The sequence below is a fragment of the Oryctolagus cuniculus genome, chromosome 17 (genome assembly GCF_964237555.1).
Source record: "Oryctolagus cuniculus chromosome 17, mOryCun1.1, whole genome shotgun sequence".
Taxonomy (NCBI): domain Eukaryota; kingdom Metazoa; phylum Chordata; class Mammalia; order Lagomorpha; family Leporidae; genus Oryctolagus; species Oryctolagus cuniculus.
The window spans coordinates 17689228-17708649 of NC_091448.1; the positions used below are offsets into that span (position 1 = coordinate 17689228).

General features: G+C 50.8%; 2 protein-coding genes across 7 annotated transcripts in view; one reads left to right on the forward strand and one right to left on the reverse strand.

Annotated features, from left to right (window-relative positions):
- NSF (N-ethylmaleimide sensitive factor, vesicle fusing ATPase) overlaps positions 1 to 12810 on the forward strand; it is a 179903-nt gene extending 167093 nt beyond the window's left edge. For 2 of the 5 annotated variants that reach the window (XM_070060567.1, XM_070060566.1), the window contains exons 18-22: positions 6009 to 6143; positions 7914 to 8027; positions 10817 to 10872; positions 11011 to 11112; positions 11298 to 11471. In XM_070060567.1, the coding sequence (XP_069916668.1) occupies positions 6009 to 6143; positions 7914 to 8027; positions 10817 to 10872; positions 11011 to 11112; positions 11298 to 11319 (429 nt within the window). In that variant the 3' untranslated portion in view covers positions 11320 to 11471. Of the gene's footprint in view, positions 1 to 6008; positions 6144 to 7913; positions 8028 to 10816; positions 10873 to 11010; positions 11113 to 11297 lie in introns of all 5 variants that reach the window. The other 3 variants (XM_002719197.5, XM_070060568.1, XM_008271641.4) reach the window with 2 other exon arrangements.
- Positions 12811 to 17352: 4542 nt separating this feature from the next.
- The window catches only part of WNT3 (Wnt family member 3), a 35292-nt gene continuing 33222 nt past the window's right edge, over positions 17353 to 19422 (reverse strand). For both annotated transcript variants that reach the window (XM_051825040.2, XM_008271640.4), the window contains exon 5: positions 17353 to 17696. The gene's annotated coding sequence lies outside the window, so the exon portion shown is untranslated. The remainder of the gene's footprint in view (positions 17697 to 19422) is intronic.

Here is a 19422-nt window from a genome sequence, read left to right on the forward strand (position 1 = left end):
AAGACACTGGTTAACATGTGCAGGGTGCTTTCTGGAAAAGCTCACTCTTACAGTACCTGGCATTAGTGCAGCAGCTTTCTGAGAAGCCACTAGACAGGAGCCGTCCTGCAGGCAGTTGCCAGGATCATCTTTCCATCACGGTTTCCTGCTCAAGAATCTTCTTTGGGAACAGGTGTCATGGCACAACAGTGAAGCCCCGACTAGAGTGCCTCAGTTTGAGTCCCACCTCTGTTTCCCATCCAGTTTCTTGCTAATGTGCACCCTGGGGGGCGGCAGGTGACAGCTCAAGTACCTGGGTCCCTGCCACCCACATGGGAGACCCAGACGGAGTTCTGGGCTCCTGCTTTAGTCTGGCCCAGCCCTGGCTGCTGCACGCATCTGGGGAGTGAACCACTGAATGAAAGATGCCTGGTGCTCTCTCTGCTGTTCTGCCTTTCAAATTAAAAAAAAAAAGAAGCCTTCTTTGGTTTCCTGTGCTGTTGATATTAAATCTCCTTCCTTAGTCGAGTCTTCCTTTCATTGGTTGCCCCTCTCCCACCTCTCCAAGAGGACTTCGTTTTCAGCCTGAGGTGCTCAGACCCAGCTGCTTCCAGCACCCACGGCAGGATTCAGTAGCATGAGAGCCGGCCTTCTCCTCAGGGCCTTGCAGCGCCGCCTCTCTCTCAGTGTCTCTGTAGTCTCCCAGGAGTCTTCCCAGGTAACCCGCCCCAGGAAACTGTCCTCACATACTGTGCTGTTTGATGGAGGTCCCTGAATATTTCTTTGCTTTTTCGGGCTAATTGTAATCACTTGGGAAGCACACCCAACTCTCATAATTCCATTGGCTAATGTTTGTTTCATCTTTCACTTACTGGATATACAAATTCTTCACATTCAAACATTTTTAATTCAGAAAACCATCGGGTTCTAATAGTCAGAAAATAAAGTGTAAGGGCCCACAGCCACAGCACTTTCGAGTTGCACTTTTAAACTCACTAAACCTAAACTTCTTAATCCATTCCAGGATTTCCAATTGTTCACAGTTAATTCTTCTTACCAAGGGTGTATTACACTCGCTCACCATTGAATGGTATGGAAAGAATGGCCTTTCTTTCCTGCATAACTGACTTCACTTTTGTTCATAGGTTAAAATCAGCCTTTCCATCCCTTCCATTTCACTGCAGCATTATATTGGTGGCATTTTTATTTAGGGGGGGAAAAAGCTTTCTTCCACATGAACTTTTGTTACAAATCAGTTTATTGGGGCCAATCAATGGGCAAAACCTATGAAAGGGTGTGGATTATCTGGTTAGTCCTTTGTGTGGCAAAAGGCTTAGATGCTGCTTAGTGCTTGGCTCATTCTTCATCATGTAAAGAAGTGTTTTTTTGAAGGATCAACACCTGACTGAGCCCTGCCTTTTTCATGGTAATGTTTTCACCTGAGTTGCTCCTTATGGTGCTAAGAATTAGTTAACTAATACTTATTTAACCTTGGAACAATGTTTATCATAATCCGATCGGCAGATAGTCATTTTATTTAGGCCCTTTCTTTCTAGCATCAGGACTGGCAAATTTCAGTAAAGAGTATGCTGGGAGCAGTTTTTTTTCCCAAATAGGTTATCACCCTTGGTTTTCTTTGTATCAAGAGGCGTGTTTGAACTCTGTGGACTTCAGTAGCCACACAGTCACAAGACAATTTCATCTCATGGATTAAACTCTGTTTTTGTTTCATTTGTATTTATTTATTTGATAGAGCAACAGAGAAAGATATTCCATACTCTGGTTTCACTCCCCAAATGCCCGCAACAGCTGGGACTGGGCCAGGCCAAAGCAAGGAGCCCAGAGCTTCATCTGAGTCTCCACATAGGTAGCAAGGACCCAACTACTTGAATCCTCACCTTCTGCGCACTGGCAGGAAGCTGGATGGAAAGCAGAGTGGGTATTGTGATACGGAATGCAGGCATCCCCAGTGGCTTCTCGCCTATGCACAAAATACCCACCCTCTAATTTTATTTTTAAAACTCTATCCCCATTTAATGCTGCTGGCAGCTTTTCCCTTCAAATGTTAGCCAATGTGATGTGTTGCATTAGCTCATCCAGAGCTGCTTTTTCATGGTAAAGCTTCCTTATGAGCATTATCACTAATTAATATACAAAATGACCCAGCATAATCTAATTATTTGGTAATGTTTTTTGGTATTTCTTAAAGATGATGCTTTACGAGTCAAGGCCTGAACTTGCCTGGGTCATGACCTCTTTCCAGTGTTTGCAGTCTTGTTAAACAAGAAGAAAAGCAAAACATAAATTAGCAGCTCCATTATAAGTTGCTCTGTGTTTCCCAATCTTTCAACACTTTGAAGAACATAGTCCCTGTTAACGGCGGAGAGTTTCACTGGGAAAATGGCAAAGATTTGCAAAGTCCAGCTTGCTGGAATGAGTGAGAAGCTTCTTCCCAGGCCAGTGCTGTCCTCCTGAGAGGAGAACAGCATGAGGGGGTTTGAATTACGAGCCATGGGATATCAAAAATTCAAGGAAAGACAGAAGTAACAGTTCCCTTTCGTTGTAATGAGGACATACGAGCACATGTGGCCTTTGGCATCTGTAGGCCTTCAGGGATGTATTCACATGTTTACCCCTAGGACTTATTCCCAAAAATACTTTGACTATCAAACCACTGCTTTTTTATTTATAGTAGAAATGTGTTTGTTCCTCCAGCTTTTGTGTCCTTTTACCTTCTGAGTTAGGTTTGTACGGCTGCCCCTGTGGCTGAGTGTCCTTCCCCTTCGTCTTCTTCGTAGGCCTACTCATTCCTTAAGGCTTCACGCAGCTGTTACTGCCTCCAGAGAGAAGCTTTCTTTGCCATATGTTTCTTTCCTCTACCTGACATCCTTACACATAATACCTCTGCTTTTCCATATTGTAATTATCTCACTTGAATCTTTTTTTTTTTAATTTATTTATTTGACAGAGTTATAGACAGTGAGAGAGAGAGACAGAGAGAAAGGTCTTCCTTCCTTTGGTTCACTCCCGAAATGGCCACTACAGCCGGTGCGCTACGCTGATCCAAAGCCAGGAGCCAGGTGCTTCCTCCTGGTCTCCTATGCAGGTGCACTCCTGGGCCACAGCAGAGAGCTGGACTGGAAGAGGAGCAAACGGGACAGAATCCGGTGCCCCAACCAGGACTAGAACCCGGGGTGCCGGTGCTGCAGGCGGAGTGATTAGCCAAGTGAGCTGTGGCACCAGCCTTCTTTCTTTTTTTAAATATTATTTATTTACTTATTTGAGAGGGAGAATTACAGACAGTGAGAGGGAGAGACAGAGACAAAGGTCCTCTATCTGCTGGTTTACTCCCTAAATGGCCACAATGGCCAGAGCTGTGTTAATCCGAAGTCAGGAGCCAGGAGCTTCTTCCAGGTCTCCTACGTGGGTGCAAGGAGCCAAGCGCTTGGGCCATCTTCTGCTTTCCTAGACCATAGCAGAGAGCTGGATCAGAAGAGGAGCAGCTGGGACTAGAGCCAGTGCCTATATGGGATTGCTGGAGCTGCAGGCAGCAGATTAACCTACTGTGCCAGAGCACCGGCCCTGAGGCATAACTTTTCTATGCCACAGCACCAGCCTGTCATTTATATCTTGTCTTCCTCACTATATAAGATCTATTCCGTATTCATTTAGAAGCTTGGTAAATATTTGTGATAAGCATTTGATTTTTTAGGAGTTGATTTGTCAAATAATGATAATTACTCTTTAATCTGTCCACTTCACAGGTATACTTGTGTCTCATAGCTTTTGCATACTTCCCTGTTATACCAATGGCTGATAATGCAGTGTCTCAACTTTGTTTCTTGAACATGCTTGTGTTTTTGGTGGTGCATTGTCCATCTCTGGCACAGCAGATGGGCAAAAATAATGAGTGAAATTGAGAAAGCCCAGCATGCCTTATTGACAGTAGTGGTTATAATGTTTATAAAACCCAAATTGAAATTGTTTGGGCATCTGGTCTTTAATTTCTTAAGATCTTTTCCTAATAGAACATGAATTTTAGTCTCCCAAGTTTCTAAGATCCTTAAGTAGGTTTAATGATTATATTAGAGCCTTATCTTTGAATTGAGTGTGTTTCATAAATCTAGTGATGTAAGTTTGAAACATTCCATTTTTCCAAGGAACCTTTTTTAATTTTTTTTTTTTTCATGAAGAGAGGCAGCATATGATTTGGTCTGGATCTGGTTTCCAATCTTGGTTCTTTGGTTTATTAGCTATTTGGCCTTGAACAAATTACTTAAGCTTGAGAGACTTAATAGTTTCATCAGTATACTAGGGATGGTGCAAGTTCTTAATTCCCAGGATGATAATGAGTGTTCAGTGAGAGATCGATCTTAAGCGGTGCAGTTCTCCGAAGTGAAGTGGGGAGATTCCCAGACCCTTGGCCATGCAGTACGGCATCCCTGGGTACGGCAGCTGGGCATGCAGCCCTCAGGAGGGAGTGGCAGAATCCACTTCAGGAAGGATGCGCAGACTGAGCCCAGGCTCACCTGGTCATCCTGTCGTGGAGCCCTCGGACACAGCGCTCCGGCCATTAGTCCAGCCTACATGTGAAGTCATCCTGCCATCGCCAGGCTTGAGAAGAGCCTCCAGTAACCAAACAGGAACACAGAAGTTCAGAGGAAGCAAAGCAGGGAAGGAAAGAAAACACCTTTTAAATCCATAATCCTCACAGAGACCTAAAATGAGCTCTAACAGGAGACATCCAGAAAACAAGGAAAGAGCTCTTAGGAGTGAAGCATTTTAGCATGGAGATTGCAGGATAAGGCTGATTCCAACATAAAAAGTAGGGAGAGAGAGAAAGAAAAACTGAGAGCAAAAATAAAAAATGAAATTAGTCTTAGAGGACCATGTCCAACCAGTGGAGGCTCCCAGCTGGATGGGAAGATAAATGGGAAGAAATCTCAAAGAAATAATTCAAGATATTTCCTAGAACTAAATGATTGGAATTTCCAGTTTAGAAAGGACTCATCTAGTGCCAGCAAAGTGAGTGAAGAAGACCCACCTCAAGGTGTATAATTTTCAAATTACAGAACATGGGGATAAGGAATCTTAAAACCTTATATTTAAAAAAACAGGTTAGAAACAAAGGGTCAGAGATCAAATGACATTGGTCTTCCAGCCAGCAACTCTGAAAATTAAAAGACAATTCAAAGAGCAATGCCTTCAAAATTGAGAGCATTTTTTTTCTGGCCTTACTCGCTGTACCTAGTCAAAGCCGTAAGTATGCAATGAGAGTACAAGACTCAGGAAGGAATCAAGGCGTTGCCAGACCGCAAGGTCCTACCATTTTATTTCCCAGGCACCCTTTCTCAAGAGGCTTCTGGACATCTTCAGCATGGGGAAAGGGAGATGAGGTTACAGGAGAGCTAACAGAGAAAGGAGGGAAGTTCCAGAGCCATAGCTGAGCAGCAGGCCTAGAGAGTGGGCAGCCCAGATGGGCTATGAAGACGGGGACTCCAGGAGGGCAGTGTCTTCAAGAAAAAAAAAAAAAAAAACACACATTGAAAGGAGATTTCTGATTGTGTTTGAAGAAGAGCTTGTGATAAGTCCTGATAAACTAATCAGTAGGGGGAGGCGATCATTAACTCTAGTAGAAAGGAAATGCCACCTAAAAAGGGAGATTGAGCAACCCTCGATGTGACTCAGCTGCACATCACATGGTCATGGTGACTACTGAATAAGACTTCACTGAAGGCTGAAGTGACTGTTGGAAAGATGAGAAAGGGGCGTACGGGGGAGGGTGCAGAGTTCATAGTGATCCTCGTCTGCGCAATGTGAATGGAAAGCTCTTGAGAAGCTGCCCATTCCCAGTCAGCTTGTTGGTACTCATTTTTAGGTCTTCTTGAGGAAAATCCTGAATTTTCTTCTCTTTGGCTTAATTTCTATTCCTGTGATTGAATCAGTGGACATTGCACGTTTCAGTCAAGCTTGCTCTGGTTTCCTAATTATTCTTACTTGTGCGTTTCAACGTTTTCGCCTCTGATCAGGGCCGCAAGCTTCTCATCATTGGGACCACCAGCCGCAAAGATGTCCTTCAGGAAATGGAAATGCTTAACGCCTTCAGCACCACTATCCACGTGCCCAACATTGCCACGGGAGAGCAGCTGCTGGAAGCTCTGGAGGTGAGGAGTCCGTGGACTGCACACTGTTTATAAGAAAGGAGTTGAGACTGGAAAAGCGCTAAGGAGTCCAACAGCGTCGCACCTGGTGTTTGGTTTCTGTGTTAGCCTAGAACATGGGATGCTGACGTATTACCTCCATTAGTCTCCAGGAGTTACAGGAAGAAGATGAGTACCAGTGCCAGTGAAGTGACTCCCTTTCTTCAGTGTAGGCAGCACACGAACTGCCAGGGCTGACTTAACTCTGCCCAGCCTGGGGGACACAGCCAGATGACATGCTTCAGGAACCTGGGCGGCTGGGAGGGAACGTGGCGGGGAGGTAGTCCATACTAGAAATATCCGTCATTCGTGTCAGCCCTCTACATATTTCTTTGTATTTAATAAATTAGAGCAATGATTAAAGTCTTAGAAACTTCAAAAGAGGAACTGTAGGGGCAGGAGCTATGGCGTAGCGGGTAGAGCCACTGCCTACGGTGCCAGCATCCCATATGGATGCCAGTTTGAGTCCTGGCTGCTCTACTTCTGCTCCAGCTCTCTGCTACGGCCTGAGAAAGCAGTGGAAGATGGCCCAAGTCCTTGGGCCCCTGCACCCGTGTCGGAGACCCAGAAGAAGCTCCTGGCTCCAGATTGGTCCAGCTCTGGCCATTGCAGCCATCTGGAGAGTGAACCAGCAGATGGAAGATCTTTTTCTCTCTCTGCCTCTGCCTCTCTGTAGCTCTGCCTTTCAATAAATGAATGAATCATTTAAAAAAAAAAAGGCAGTATATAATAAAAAATAAGTATATAATATAGAAATGTTTTCTTAAACTTTCTCAGGATGACAGAATCTTTAATTTCTAAAAAATATGTTCCTTAAACTTGTGATGAGCGTCAGAGTGCACAGATGCTTGCACTGTGTTGGGCAGTATCATCCAGTGAGTTACTCGGGCAGCAGCAGAGTCAGAGCAGCCTCTCAGAGTCCTGAAGCCCCGTGGTGTCGGGGTGTGCCGCGCTCCCAGCAGTCAGCGTTGTCTACGTGATCAGTGCCTCCAGACTGCTTGTTTGAGCAGCTCCTATGCTGGCATCGGGTAAGAAAATCAAATGTGGCCTGCTTTGACACACACAGCTTGTTCCTAGAAAGGAATGTTAAAAATTTCAGCATATTTATTATGGAGTGGAGTTGTCTTTCCTCCGACAAATGCATCTCTGAGTTAGGAGGTCTCTAGGAAAACAAGGGTTCAGACACAGATACCAGTCTTCACTTTTGTGACTGGCTTAGAAAGGTCAGACTGGATTTTAAAATAGAGAGAGTCCTATCAGGTTTTTTTGTTTTGTTTTGTTTTGTTTTAAATATTTATTTATTTATTTGAAAGAGTTACACAGAGAGCAAAGGAGAGGCAGAGAGAGAGAGAAAGAGAGGTGTTCCATCCACTGGTTCACTCCTTAATTGGCTGCAATGGCTGGAGCTGTGCTGATCTGAAGCCAGGAGTTTCTTCCAGGTCTCCCATGTGGGTGCAGGGGCCCAAGGAGTTGGACCATCTTCTGCTTTCCCAGGCCTTAGCAGAGAGCGGGATTGGAAGTGGAGCAGCTGGGACTTGAACCAATGCCCATATGGGATGCTGGCACTGCAGGCGGCAGCTTTACCCGCTACGCCACAGCACCGGCCCCAAGAGCCCTATCAGTTTTAAACAGATAGTTCTCAAGGCTGTTTTTTAAGGGTAAATGTAAGAATTAACTACGCTGTTGACATGCTTACTGTAAATGTGTCCTCGCTGTTGTTTATCGTTTCTCTAGCTTTTGGGCAACTTCAAGGATAAGGAACGCACCACAATTGCACAGCAAGTCAAAGGGAGGAAGGTCTGGATAGGAATCAAGAAGTTGCTGATGTTGATCGAGATGTCCCTGCAAGTAAGATACGTCCTCCTCTGTGGTTCGGGTGTGGGAGGAAGCTTCAAGCCGTACGGGGCTGGCGGGAGGGGGCTTTCTGATTTCCTTTGGCTGAGGTTTTCATTCGTTTAAGTGATAAATCTTACACGATTTCCCACTTCAAGCTGACATCAGTAGCGTGCTTCTGAGATCAAACAATACTTTTCTTTTGTGCTTCTCAAAATTCAAAACTAGAAGAGAAGCTTTTAGAAAGTTACTTTTCATTTTAGGTTGGGCAGTCACTGGATCTTAAAACTAGAGAGCACTTCAAAGGGTGATTGCTCTGCCACCCCTCCTTTGAGAGCTGAGTGTGCTGTGGGCCCCCAGGTTGGTGGTGGAGGAGGGGCGGTGGTGTACATCAGCGCTCAGCACCCTACCACACCTGCGCCCAGACGGGTGCCACGCGCACTGCTGTTAGGCTCGGGCTCATTGACTTGCAGGCTGGTCCCGGACTCCTGGACGTTCCATACAGACTACCACAGGGTTGAAGCCTCTAGGATCAAATAGAACTGAGCCCCGAGCTGCCACCCGGAAAAGACATGAGAAACTTTTGGAACTTTGGCAACTTGCTTTTCTCTTTCTCTTTCTGGAACCACACACCCCGTGTACCCATCCTGTGTCTTCTTGCTCCCCTGACTTGCTAGTTAGTAAATACATCCCTCCTGCTGTCTGCGAGATGAGATGCCTTGGTTCTCATTGAGCCCACAGCCCCGGAGCAGAGCTAGACACGTGGGTGGTTGCCCCGTGGACTTCTCTGCAGGAGTAAACCAACCCTCTGGGGCACGGTGGACAGGACAGAGCGGCACTGTCTGAGCATGGTGTGCTGCAGTGAGCAGTCAGGGTGAGCAGTGGGTGCAGCAGTGACATCAGAAATGGGCTCCCGGACAGTAACAAAGCAGTGCCTTGGAGTCTTTTCTCATAGTTTATATTTTAAAATAAAATCCTTGTGGTTTTCACAAACCTAAGATTTCATCTACTAAATTTGCATATGGACTTTTTTTAAAGTCAGTTTATTTGTTTTCCATTATGAGCAATAAATATGTTACAGACCAATCACTGCCTGTTCGTGGTAAAGGTACACACAGGCAGGTATATTGGCTTTTTCCTTGAAGAAGATAAATCTGTCAGAAAGTCAGCTTGTCACTATTTTTTTTTTAAGTTTCAGCACAAATGTTTTTCAATAATTGCGTAGAAGAAACTATGTGGGTTTTCCTCCCCAGCCCCCAGCCCCTCTGCCTTTGATGCCTGCAGGTCAGTGATCAAGTTAATGCCACTGCGTACGTGGGGTGGAAAGTGAGAGTGGGCACTCAGGCCTAATCTGCAGCGCTGACACTTCATAGGCCTCCGAGTCTGAACCCCTTCATGTCAAATGGATTTCGTGCAGCTGAGTGAATCCTCTTTAGATCTGCCTCCGAGAGCTGAGCCTCAGTGGAGAGGCATGTGGTCGCGCAGACTGGAAGTCATGTTCCCTCTCTGTTCGCGCTCCGCGACTCTGTTAAAACTTGCACAGCGCTCAGGATCTGCTCTGACTGGATGTCACCTGAGGGAATAAAGTCATTTATCTAGATTACTTTTTTCCTCCCTTTCTCTTGACTTTTAATTCCATAGCTACAGGCAAGCCAGTAAGTCGTTGCTCACACATATTAAATCTATTTAATGGGCGAAGGCCTGCAAGTACCGACTACAGCTGAGCTCCAGCCAGTTCCATTTTTTTTTCTTAAAAAAAGACCTTGACAATTGATTCATATGTAATTCTATTCCCAAAGAGGAAAAATGTTTCTTTTGTTAGCTGTTCACACTTTTCTTAGTGCTTTGTAGTCTGACCTCTTAACTTTGATACATTTGAAACTTCTGTTCAATGTTTTTCTGGGATAGGAGAGAAAAATCTTTAAAAAGAAAAAAAAAAAAGTGGAGCGGGGATCCACCTGCGTCTGCCCACAGCAGCTGCGCGCGGCCGCACGCTCTTCCTGGAGGGCAGGGAGTTCCCTCTCGGGAAGCAGCCGCCTGCCTGAAACATATTTTAAAAGTTAGGCGTGTTTCTCTTACAATAAAAATTCATCTTAAGGAATTAGAGATGTTTTTAATGATCATTTTCCAGATAACTTCACATTTCTGGCGGACCAGTGAGAATAATGTATTTTAGCAAATTAGTCTGAATATGAATATAAAATGGAAAACAGTAGAAGTCATTAATAAGAAGGCCCTAAAGCAAGCAGCTCCGTCAGAACCCGCCGTGCTTTCTGAGGTCGCTGAGCCGGAGGCGCGGACTCTCCCTTTCTTGGTGTCAGTGCAAACTTCCATTCATGGGGTGAAGACGCTGACCAAGCAAGACCAAGGCCAGGGAATGCTCAATTGCTGACTGTATGGAGTGAATGAGCTGGATTTTAGTCGTCTGCTCAGACTCCGTTTGCTTTCTTTTCTACCTAAGTCCTGTGAGTTGGAAGCCACGTGAGCCCCCGTGGGTGACACTGGTCTGGGCCCATGGCGACGCCTCACAGGCTTGTGGTGCCAGTTACTCGGTGCTCAGTCAGGGTGCCTGGAGCATCCGACACACAGGCTGTCCACACTGGGAAACGCATTGGCCTCTCTTGGATGGCAGTCTGCCGTGTGGTGCGTGGGAACACGGTCAAGAAGCAGGTAGCCGGTTTCTGTGGCTCAGCAGAACCCCGCCGCAAGTCCGCAACCCAGTGTGTCCTTGGCACAGGGTGAGTGAGTGCACAGTTGTTGGCAGCGCCATTAACCTGCCTCTGTATTCCTTCCGGTGCATGTAGATGGATCCTGAATACCGGGTGAGGAAATTCTTGGCCCTCTTACGAGAAGAAGGAGCGTAAGTACAGGCTGCCAGCCAGCTCCCGCACCCCTCCTCCACCCAGTGCCTGTTCTGAGAGTGGCTGTCGGTCCTGCAGATGTGAGCGTTCCTTCTTAAGTAACTGCTTCCGTTTGTTGGGCTTCTCCACTGTTGTAGGTCTGAGGGACCGAGCAAGGAAGTTGGTTGTTCTGTTGGTTTTCTCTCCCTCTCCTGCTTCGCAAAACTTCCTTGTCACACAATGCAGGAGAAAACTCGATGGTACATATCTATGAGAGCCTGCTTTTCAGTGCATGGAACTGTGACCACCTTCTTTGTGAGACCCCTACAGCAGACGCGTAGTGGGAAATGTGGAGAAGCGCGGAGCAGGGTCAGTGGCTGAGCTGCGGGGCATTTGGCAGCGCTGCAGCTGTTTTCCTGTGTGGTGTTGGCTGTCTCTCTTGCAGTAGCCCCCTGGACTTGGACTGAAGACGACCGCTTGCAGGACACAGTGACCAAGGGGAGTGACCGCAGTGAAGACGGCCAGGGGTCTTCCCTGCCCCCAGATGCTGGACTCAGCGACCACTTCTCCACCCTCGCCACGCGCCCGCTCTGCATGACTAGTGCTCAGGAGCCCTCCCCCTGCTTCCCAAGACCCTCTAGTGTTTGTGGAAGGTGCAGAGTTGCTGTAGAGTGCTGTGTTTCCCTTTCGAGCTAAGATGCTTCCTTCTGACCAGAAGCTACGTGTGCGAAACGTCCCGTGCTGGTGAACACTACACGTGCTAACTCCCTCCCGCCGCCCCCGCCACCCCTGCACGCAGGCAGCGTGGCCTAGTACGAGGGAGCCGCCCCCTGCGCAGACCAGGAGCGCGCCTAGAATGTGCGTCCCGGTGTTAACACTAAAGGTAATTGGTGTTTGGTTCAAGGTTCTCCCAGAAAGCCGCTCACTATCTTTGCCTAAAGAAACAGGGTCTTGCATGTCTGAGCTGCTTCCTCAGACGTTTGCAGAGGTGTGGCCGAGCTGCAGTCGGGAGAGCTTTGTTAAGAGAAAGATAACTGCTGTTTGCCCTGACAGCCCCTCATGGAGGTAACTTGTTCTGTGATCAGAAGTACCCGATCGTCACCACTTGGTAGATGTTACAAGCCTGAGAAAGATCCATATGCAGAAAAGTGTATACCCGCCACAGAAAGAAGTTACTAAAATAAAGTCATTTACAAGCCTCTCAGCACTCGTTAGTGGCCAGCTTGTAAGTAGGTCAGTTGCTCAGCATTGCAGTGAGGCCTCATTAGGATCGGCACTTTCATCTTCCCCTGACGCTTGATGCTTACTTGGAATCCCCCCTCCGCGACCTCAGTTACCGGCGTGCTGTCTGGCACCAGTAAAACGTGGCCGTCCAGCTGCCCTCGGTCCTCCCCCCGTCGTTCCACACACTGCGCGTCCCCTCACCCTGCGCACGCTGCTCCAGGCCGGGAGGACTCGCGGGGCCCTCCGGGGTGCCGTGTCTTCCACCTGAGTCAGGGTGACTCACAGCGCTCGCCACTCTCCCCATCGCTGCTCAGGGTGCAGGGCCGGGCGCTGACGGCCACCCCAGGGTGCTCCGACCTCCCGCGGCGGCGCTGGGAGTGGCTCTGTCGTCACCCCGCAGCAGACCGTCTCCAGACCTGGCTGCCTGCGTGCTTCTGGTGGAGACTCGTGTGTCCTGTCTGCTTTGTTTCGCATTTCCAGCCCTAGTTTATTTTGTGGCTTTTTAAAAGTGGATTGACTGTCTCGTGACATCGTGTGACTCCTGGTGGCCAGTGTCCTGGGTCTCCTCAGCCCCGTCCTCCTCCCGTGAAAGCAGCACACGTTGTGTTAACTTCTGTCTCTTGTTCAATGAGCTTAATGTCTCTGTGTTTTGTCCAAAACTATATTGAAAAATATAAATATTATATTGTTTAATGCAAATGAAGGAATGCAATAAAGAGTAAATACACTTGAAAGCGTTCTGAAAGCCGATATTTCATACAAAACAACATGACAATGACAGGAACATGCGGAGAAAAAAGAACCACCCCCGTTTTGTTACTAGGATAAGGAGGTGATGGTTTTTATTTAACAACTTCTCGGGAGTGGGCGTCCAGCACTTGGTATGCCTTGGCCCGCATCCCACATCAGAGCCCCTGCGTCCGAGTGCCGGCTCCGCCTCCAGTCCCAGCCTCCTGCTCATGCACACGTGGGAGACAGCAGCGGTGGCCCCAGTACTTGGGTCCCCGCTACAGTGTGGCAGGTCCAGATTAGGCGTCTGAGATTCCGGCTTCAGCCCGGCCCAGCCCCAGCTGCTGCAGGCATTTGGGGAATGAACTAGTGGATGAAAGCGCTCTCACTCGCACTCTCTGCCTTTCAAACAAAGACATAAATAAAACTTCAAAAAAATTCTTTCCTGTGAAAGTTACAAACCGGTGGACTCCAGCCCTCTTGATGAGATTTCCCATGGTTCACTTTGGTAGCCTTCATAGTTTCTTGCACTGTTGTGAGAGCTGTCAGCCCTGATCCTTTGTCTTGGCTTGGGGTAGGATGCAAGGCAGTCCAGAATACGAGCAAGGCGCCGTGGGGCGGAGGTCAATGTCAAGAGCATCTCCTAAGCAGGGTCAGCCCCAGGAGCTCCGGAGGCCAGCTGACACCCGCGCAGACCTGAGAGCCGACAAGCTTCCTCAGAGCCAGCCGCGATGACTGGGGGCAAAGGAGTGTCCTTCCTTCATGGGTAGACGGTCAACTGGCTGGTTTTTGGTCAGAAGATATAATTAAAACCTCAAAAGAGGTTATTTTATCCTAAGTTTGTACGTCTTCCCTGGGACACTCTTTTAAACCAAAAAAAAGAAAAGTTAATAGTTTTGGTTAAAATCTGCAGTACGTTTTGCTTTAAGGCTGTCTTTTCATAGCCTAAAGATTAAAATGAACAGCTTCCGCTTCGAGGTTCAGCAGCAAGTCACCGGGGCATGGAGTGAACGCTGACCCCTGAGGAACAGCCTCGTGGAAGCCGTGGGTCGGCCGTCCGCCCGCAGCCCGTGCCCAGGAGGCCAGGGCAGGCTTTCCTTTTCCTGGTCCCACAGCCTCCGCAGAGGACTGACCGGGCGAGCTGAGCTGAGCCATCGAAAGCATGCCAGCCTCAGAGCTCATCCCGAACGGGCTGAGGGTCCTCGTCCGCTGGCCAGCCGAGCCGAAACGATCCCGGGGCGTGTGTGCACCGTGCGCACAGAGCTGGTGCCGTGACCGGCAGGGTCCCCACGCAGGGAAGCCAGGATGTGCGAGGGGAACTCAAACTCTGAATGTCCCCAGCACCCTGTGGCCACACGGCCGCTGTCCCCCTGTTAGGGGAGTCAGTGGTAAGGTCGTTTCCCCACTCGCTAGATGGGAAGCTCCCCGTTACACTGAGAGAAGCGACAAGAGCATTGAGCCAGATTTCTGCTGAATCAACTTCGTGTGTGTGTGTGTGTGTGTGTGTAGCCTGCGCAGGCGCACTGGTGCCCAGCTGGCTCGTGGGCAGCACTGCGTACACGCCAGGTGACCTCCCCAGCAGGTCTCCCCGCGCTCTGCTCCCGCACGTCCTCAGCTTTGCGTCTGTGCCTCCTCCTCCATCAAGCAACGCTGCTTTCAAAGGCCTGTTTCTTCTAGATCTTTTCAAACTTCCTGTCATTTCTAGATATTTTAACAGGGTTTATGATAGATGCTCAAGTTCAGCTATAACTGTACCGTCTTCCATCACAGAACATGGCTAATCAGAGGAAGGACTGAGTGGCCTCGGCTCCCACGAGCAGGGACCCCTTAAGTACCCGACGACCTTGGAGGTTTCCCTCCCCAGAATGCCGGGGTGGGTGAGCATTTGTTTTATGTGAAGGTGAGATATGAGGCGAAGGAGAGATGGGCGATGGCCAACACCGTGCGCCGCGGACGCCCACCCGACCAGGCTGAAATGTAACCATGCTTGTGGTTTATCCTTTTCCGGGACTGAAGACACAGGCAAAAGGAAGGTAGCCATTCCTGATCTAGGGTCAGAGGTCTGCGTCTCCCCTGCATGAGGCAGACTTCTTTTATTCCTGTTCTTATGTGTCTATAAGGTAAGTAAATAAGATTTGTTCCTGGGGCCAGTGTTGTGGTGCAGCCAGTTAAGCCGTGGCCTGCAACACCAGCTCCCATACAAGCGCCCGAGCAAGTCCCGGCTGCTCCACTTCTGATCCAACTCCCTGCTAATGCACCTGAGAAAGCAGCAGCAGATGACCCAAGGGCCCCTGTACCCATGTGGGAGACCCAGATGAAGTTCCTGTCTCCTGGCTTCAGCCTGACCCAGGACTGGCTGTTTCAGCCATTTAGGGAGTGAACCAGCAGATGGATCTCTCTCTCTCTCTCTCTCTCTCTCTCTCTCTCTCTCCTCTGAAACCCCACCTTTCAAATAAATCTTTTTTTAAAAAATGAGATTTGTTCCAAAAAGAAGTAGAGCAAGAGAAAGAAACCTTACAGCTGTTCTCTGAAATGATGTGCCAGAGAAACCAAAGGGACTGTGTGATGAGTGGAGCGGACAACAAAGGCGTCATCTGTCGCCATAGACAGAGTTTCTGCTGTTCGCTAAGAAGGCAGAGCTTGAGGGCTGTGGGGGAGTCCTTGTGACGGGAGGGGGCCCTGGCCAGCGCGTGGAGGTTCCCTCCCAGCCCATCCAATACTCCGCAGCCAGGCACGCCCACCTGCCCCTGTGTCTCGGCTCTCAGCGGAGCCGGCAGGGGAGAGGCGTTAGCAGTCAAGTCTCACTTTCAGTAGGGCAAATCCTCTTTTCCCGATAAACAGAGCTGAAAACCTGTTGAGAGGAAGGGATTAAGGCAGTGGCCAAGCCCGTGGTCTGCTGGCCTCGGGCCACATCTTCTGGGGACGTCTATGACATGAATTTGTACTTGAACGGGCTCGAGTCTAGGCAGTGAATCGCTGCTCGCCGTGATTATTTCCAAAGCCTAAAATGCCTCGTCAGCGGTTGACTTAGCACAGAGGAAGTCTTGGGACAGTCCGGGCCGTCCCTGACGCTCGGGCTGACAGCACCTGAGGAAGGAGACCCCAGTCTGGCCCCTTGACTGACCGGGACCGCCGTGTTCAGAACCAGGCGTCCTCGACCTGCACCCCGGGCAGCACCACGCACCGTACAATGTGTCAGAAACTTCACAGTTGTTCACCTTCTCTTTAATGGCTTAACAGAAAAAAACTGCATGATGAAATATATTTTCTCCAAATATATATATATTTATATAATATATAATCTTAGTTAACTCAAAGGTATATACATTGTATAATAAATAATATTTATAAAAAGAGACTTTTCGAATATAAAATGAAAAAGATCAACAACTTCTACAACTTTTTACAAAACTTTGGATACAGCAGGTTGGGAGGAGTCTCCGTGGGATGCTGCGACCTGACCACGCACTCGTGCTACCCTTGAACGGGGATGTCTTGGCTACTCGAATCCGCCCGGAAACGTGACTTTATCACTTGTGATGAGAACACAGAGACATGGAACGACGGCTGGGGAAGTGTGGATCCACTCTGCTGAAGAATTCTCACAGGAAGCGAGCGACATCGCTGGGTGACAGGGGGAGGGGCACTTCCCACCGCGGTGGGGGCATGGGCCAGGGGCCAGGGTCAGCCTCAGGGAGACACCAGAGATGAAGCGGGAAGAAAGAACAATCTTTGTTCGGCGCTGCTCCTCGGCCACGACTCTCCCGACCACGCCGCAGTTGGCTGGGTCCGTGCTGGCAAATCCACTTGCCCCACTCTGCTCATGTGCCCCAGGTCCCCCAGCAGGACCCGTGTGCTTCGAGGAGGCCTGGGCAGGGAGGCGCCGGGAGCCAGACCCTGGGCGCTGCGGGGAAGCCCTCTGTCTCCTTTTCTCTCGTGCACTGGAGAGGGAGAGGGAGGGGCGCAGGTAGGCGCGTCCCTGGGGAGCAGACAGAGGGGCCCGTCCTCATCCTCCCCACCTACTCGTCCCAAAGCTGGGATTCCGCGATCCGGTTAGCCTCCCTCTCGCTGACCCCGTGTCTGACTCACACTAGGGACCAGGAGTCCAGCTGCTCTACCTGGACAGTGTTTGGGGAAGCGGGGCGGGGGAGGACTGCATGGCCCCTTCCAAAGACACCGCTCTTTTCTTAGGGAGCCGCCGGGGCTGGAGAAGGCCTGTCGCCCAATGTCCACCGCCAGGCAGGAGCGGCGGCCACGGGGCGGGGGGCGATCTGCCTGCCTCGTGCAGCACAGGAGACAGAGGGACCCAGAACTGCTCTCCCGAGCGCTCCCCAGAACGCCCTCAACACTGCATCTGCTCTAGCCAGTGCCTCGCACCTTCCCGGGGCTCCTCCCAGCCACACGAGCGAGCATGGCCAGGAGTGGGAGTGGCCAGAGGTGCGGGCGCCAGTCCTCCTTCCCAGGCAGTCTGCAGACAGAATCGGGGGTCTTCACCACCAGGCCGAGAGCTCACAGCCTGTGCTGTTGGAGAATTGGTTTTGTTTTTGTTTTTGTTTTGTTTTGTTTTCATTTTTATTTTCTTTAATGTGTGCAAAGATAACCTTGGGTCTGTTCTGATCAGACCCTCGAGAACTAAAAAGAAAGCCCCTTCTGTAAAAACCACACACCATCCAGAGTGGGGTGAGAGTCGGAGGGGGAGGGGGAGGAGCGGCTCCCGGTGGCGGCGGTGGCGGCGGCGGCAGGTGGGGTCCAGGTCATTTACCACGGACAGCTGGCAACAGTCCGGGCTCCTTGCTGAGTGGCACTGAGGGCTGAGCTGGGCTCTCGCATCTGCTTCCCAGGAGACTTCGGTGAATCCACCCAGCCGCACGCTTCACCCCTTCCCAGCGCCCTTCGGGAAAACCAAGAGGAAGAATTAGAAACGTGACTCCTTTCCCACTGGGGTGCAAAACGCAGAGGCCGCAGTGCTGAGATCCAGGGGCGCCCCCACGCGCACCTGCACTCCCGGGCCCACCGCCGGGGAGCGCATGTGACAGGCAGGAGCAGCAGCAGCCTGGGATGCAGATCCTCCCTCCCCATGGCTAGCCGGCGCTGGGGCGTGGCCGCAGGTGCCACCACGCCACACGGAGGCAGAGAACGCACGCCAGGCCCGTGGCCCAGGCCCCATCTTGAGTCAACTCCTGGGCTGGGCCGGTGCCAGGCGTGCGCTGTGGCGTTTGTACTGCCGCTGTCCAAACAGGAGAAAGTCCACTTAATTAATCATGAATGAGCCCTTCCCAAGGGAGCACCAGTGTGTACATTTTATTCACTTGTAGAGTTCTCCCCGACAAAGGGCTGGGGGCCCGAAGCAATTTCACAGGCAACCAAGCCCCGGTGCCCTGCGAGCTGCCGCCCACCCCAGGCCCTTTCTCAGGGTCACAGCGGGGCTAAGGGACACGCCCAAGGTTCCACAGCAGGAGCGACAGAGCCAGGCCACCTGACTCCTGCTAGAACCTTCTCAGCCCAGCACGGACTCGATCTGGCGCTCGGGTTGGCCAGAGGGGCTGGACCACAGTGCAAGGAAGGGGGAAGGTGTGTGTCCCACCCAGGGAGGCCGGGGCGCACTCTGCCCTCGCCATGGCCGGGGGCTGTCCACAGGACCGTCCTGTGGGGGCCACGGCTCAGCCCCAGCTCCCGGATGAGGAAACCAGGGCTCCAAGAGGCTGGCGCACTGGCCAGGATGCACTGGATGGCAGCTGGGGGGGAGGGCTGTCCCACTGTCCCAGTGACAGGGGCTCCCAGGCAGGAGGGGCCTGGGTGCTGTGAGCGGCCCTGACAAGGCCTCTTGGAGCCACTTCCTAGAGCTGTTCAGTAAGAATAGCAAGCCCCAGCTGTCTGTGGAAGAGGGGCTTGGAGAGTGTGGGTCCTGAGGGTTGGCACTGGTTCGCGGGTGGCGGGGAGGTTTTCTGGACACTGAGGGCCGACCCAGCACCTCCTCCCCTGCTTGGCAGATCCCAACTGCCCCACGGGGTCTCAGACACACCCAGGTCCCTACAGCCACTGAAATGACCTCCATGTCACCTTCCGCCCCCTTCACCCTCCCCCACAGCACAGATGGGCACTGAGACCCCCTGTGTGGAGCTGTGGCACTGAGTAGGGGGCTCTGGCTGGTGCCAGGCCACCCGCCCCTAATGCTGCCCCAGCCGGCATGTGCTTCTCCGTGAGCCACGTGCTGCCGCCAGTAGTCTTTCATGGGCTCTGCACGGCGCCCCTGGAGAGGAAGACATTGAGGACAGGTTATCCTATCCAGGCCGCGTGGCTGAGCACTGGCAGAAGCCAGGCTAGGGTGGGCTCCAGCTTCTGTAGCCCAGGCTCCTGCTGAGGGGCTCCGCCAGGGTGGACCCACGGATGGTGCCTCCCACACGGCCACCTCTGGGAGGCTTGGGGCACCATCCAGCAGCCTTTGATCCCTGCTTACTCATCACAGCCACTGTGAACCCAAACCCCCATCGCCATCCATAAACGCGGTGAGAGCACCCGGCTCCACCCAGGCTTCAGAGGTGTCGGGCTGTGGGCTCAGCCGCCGCTTCCCGGCCCCGGGTGGGGAGGGCTCGGCTTACACAAACCTGCCTGCAAGT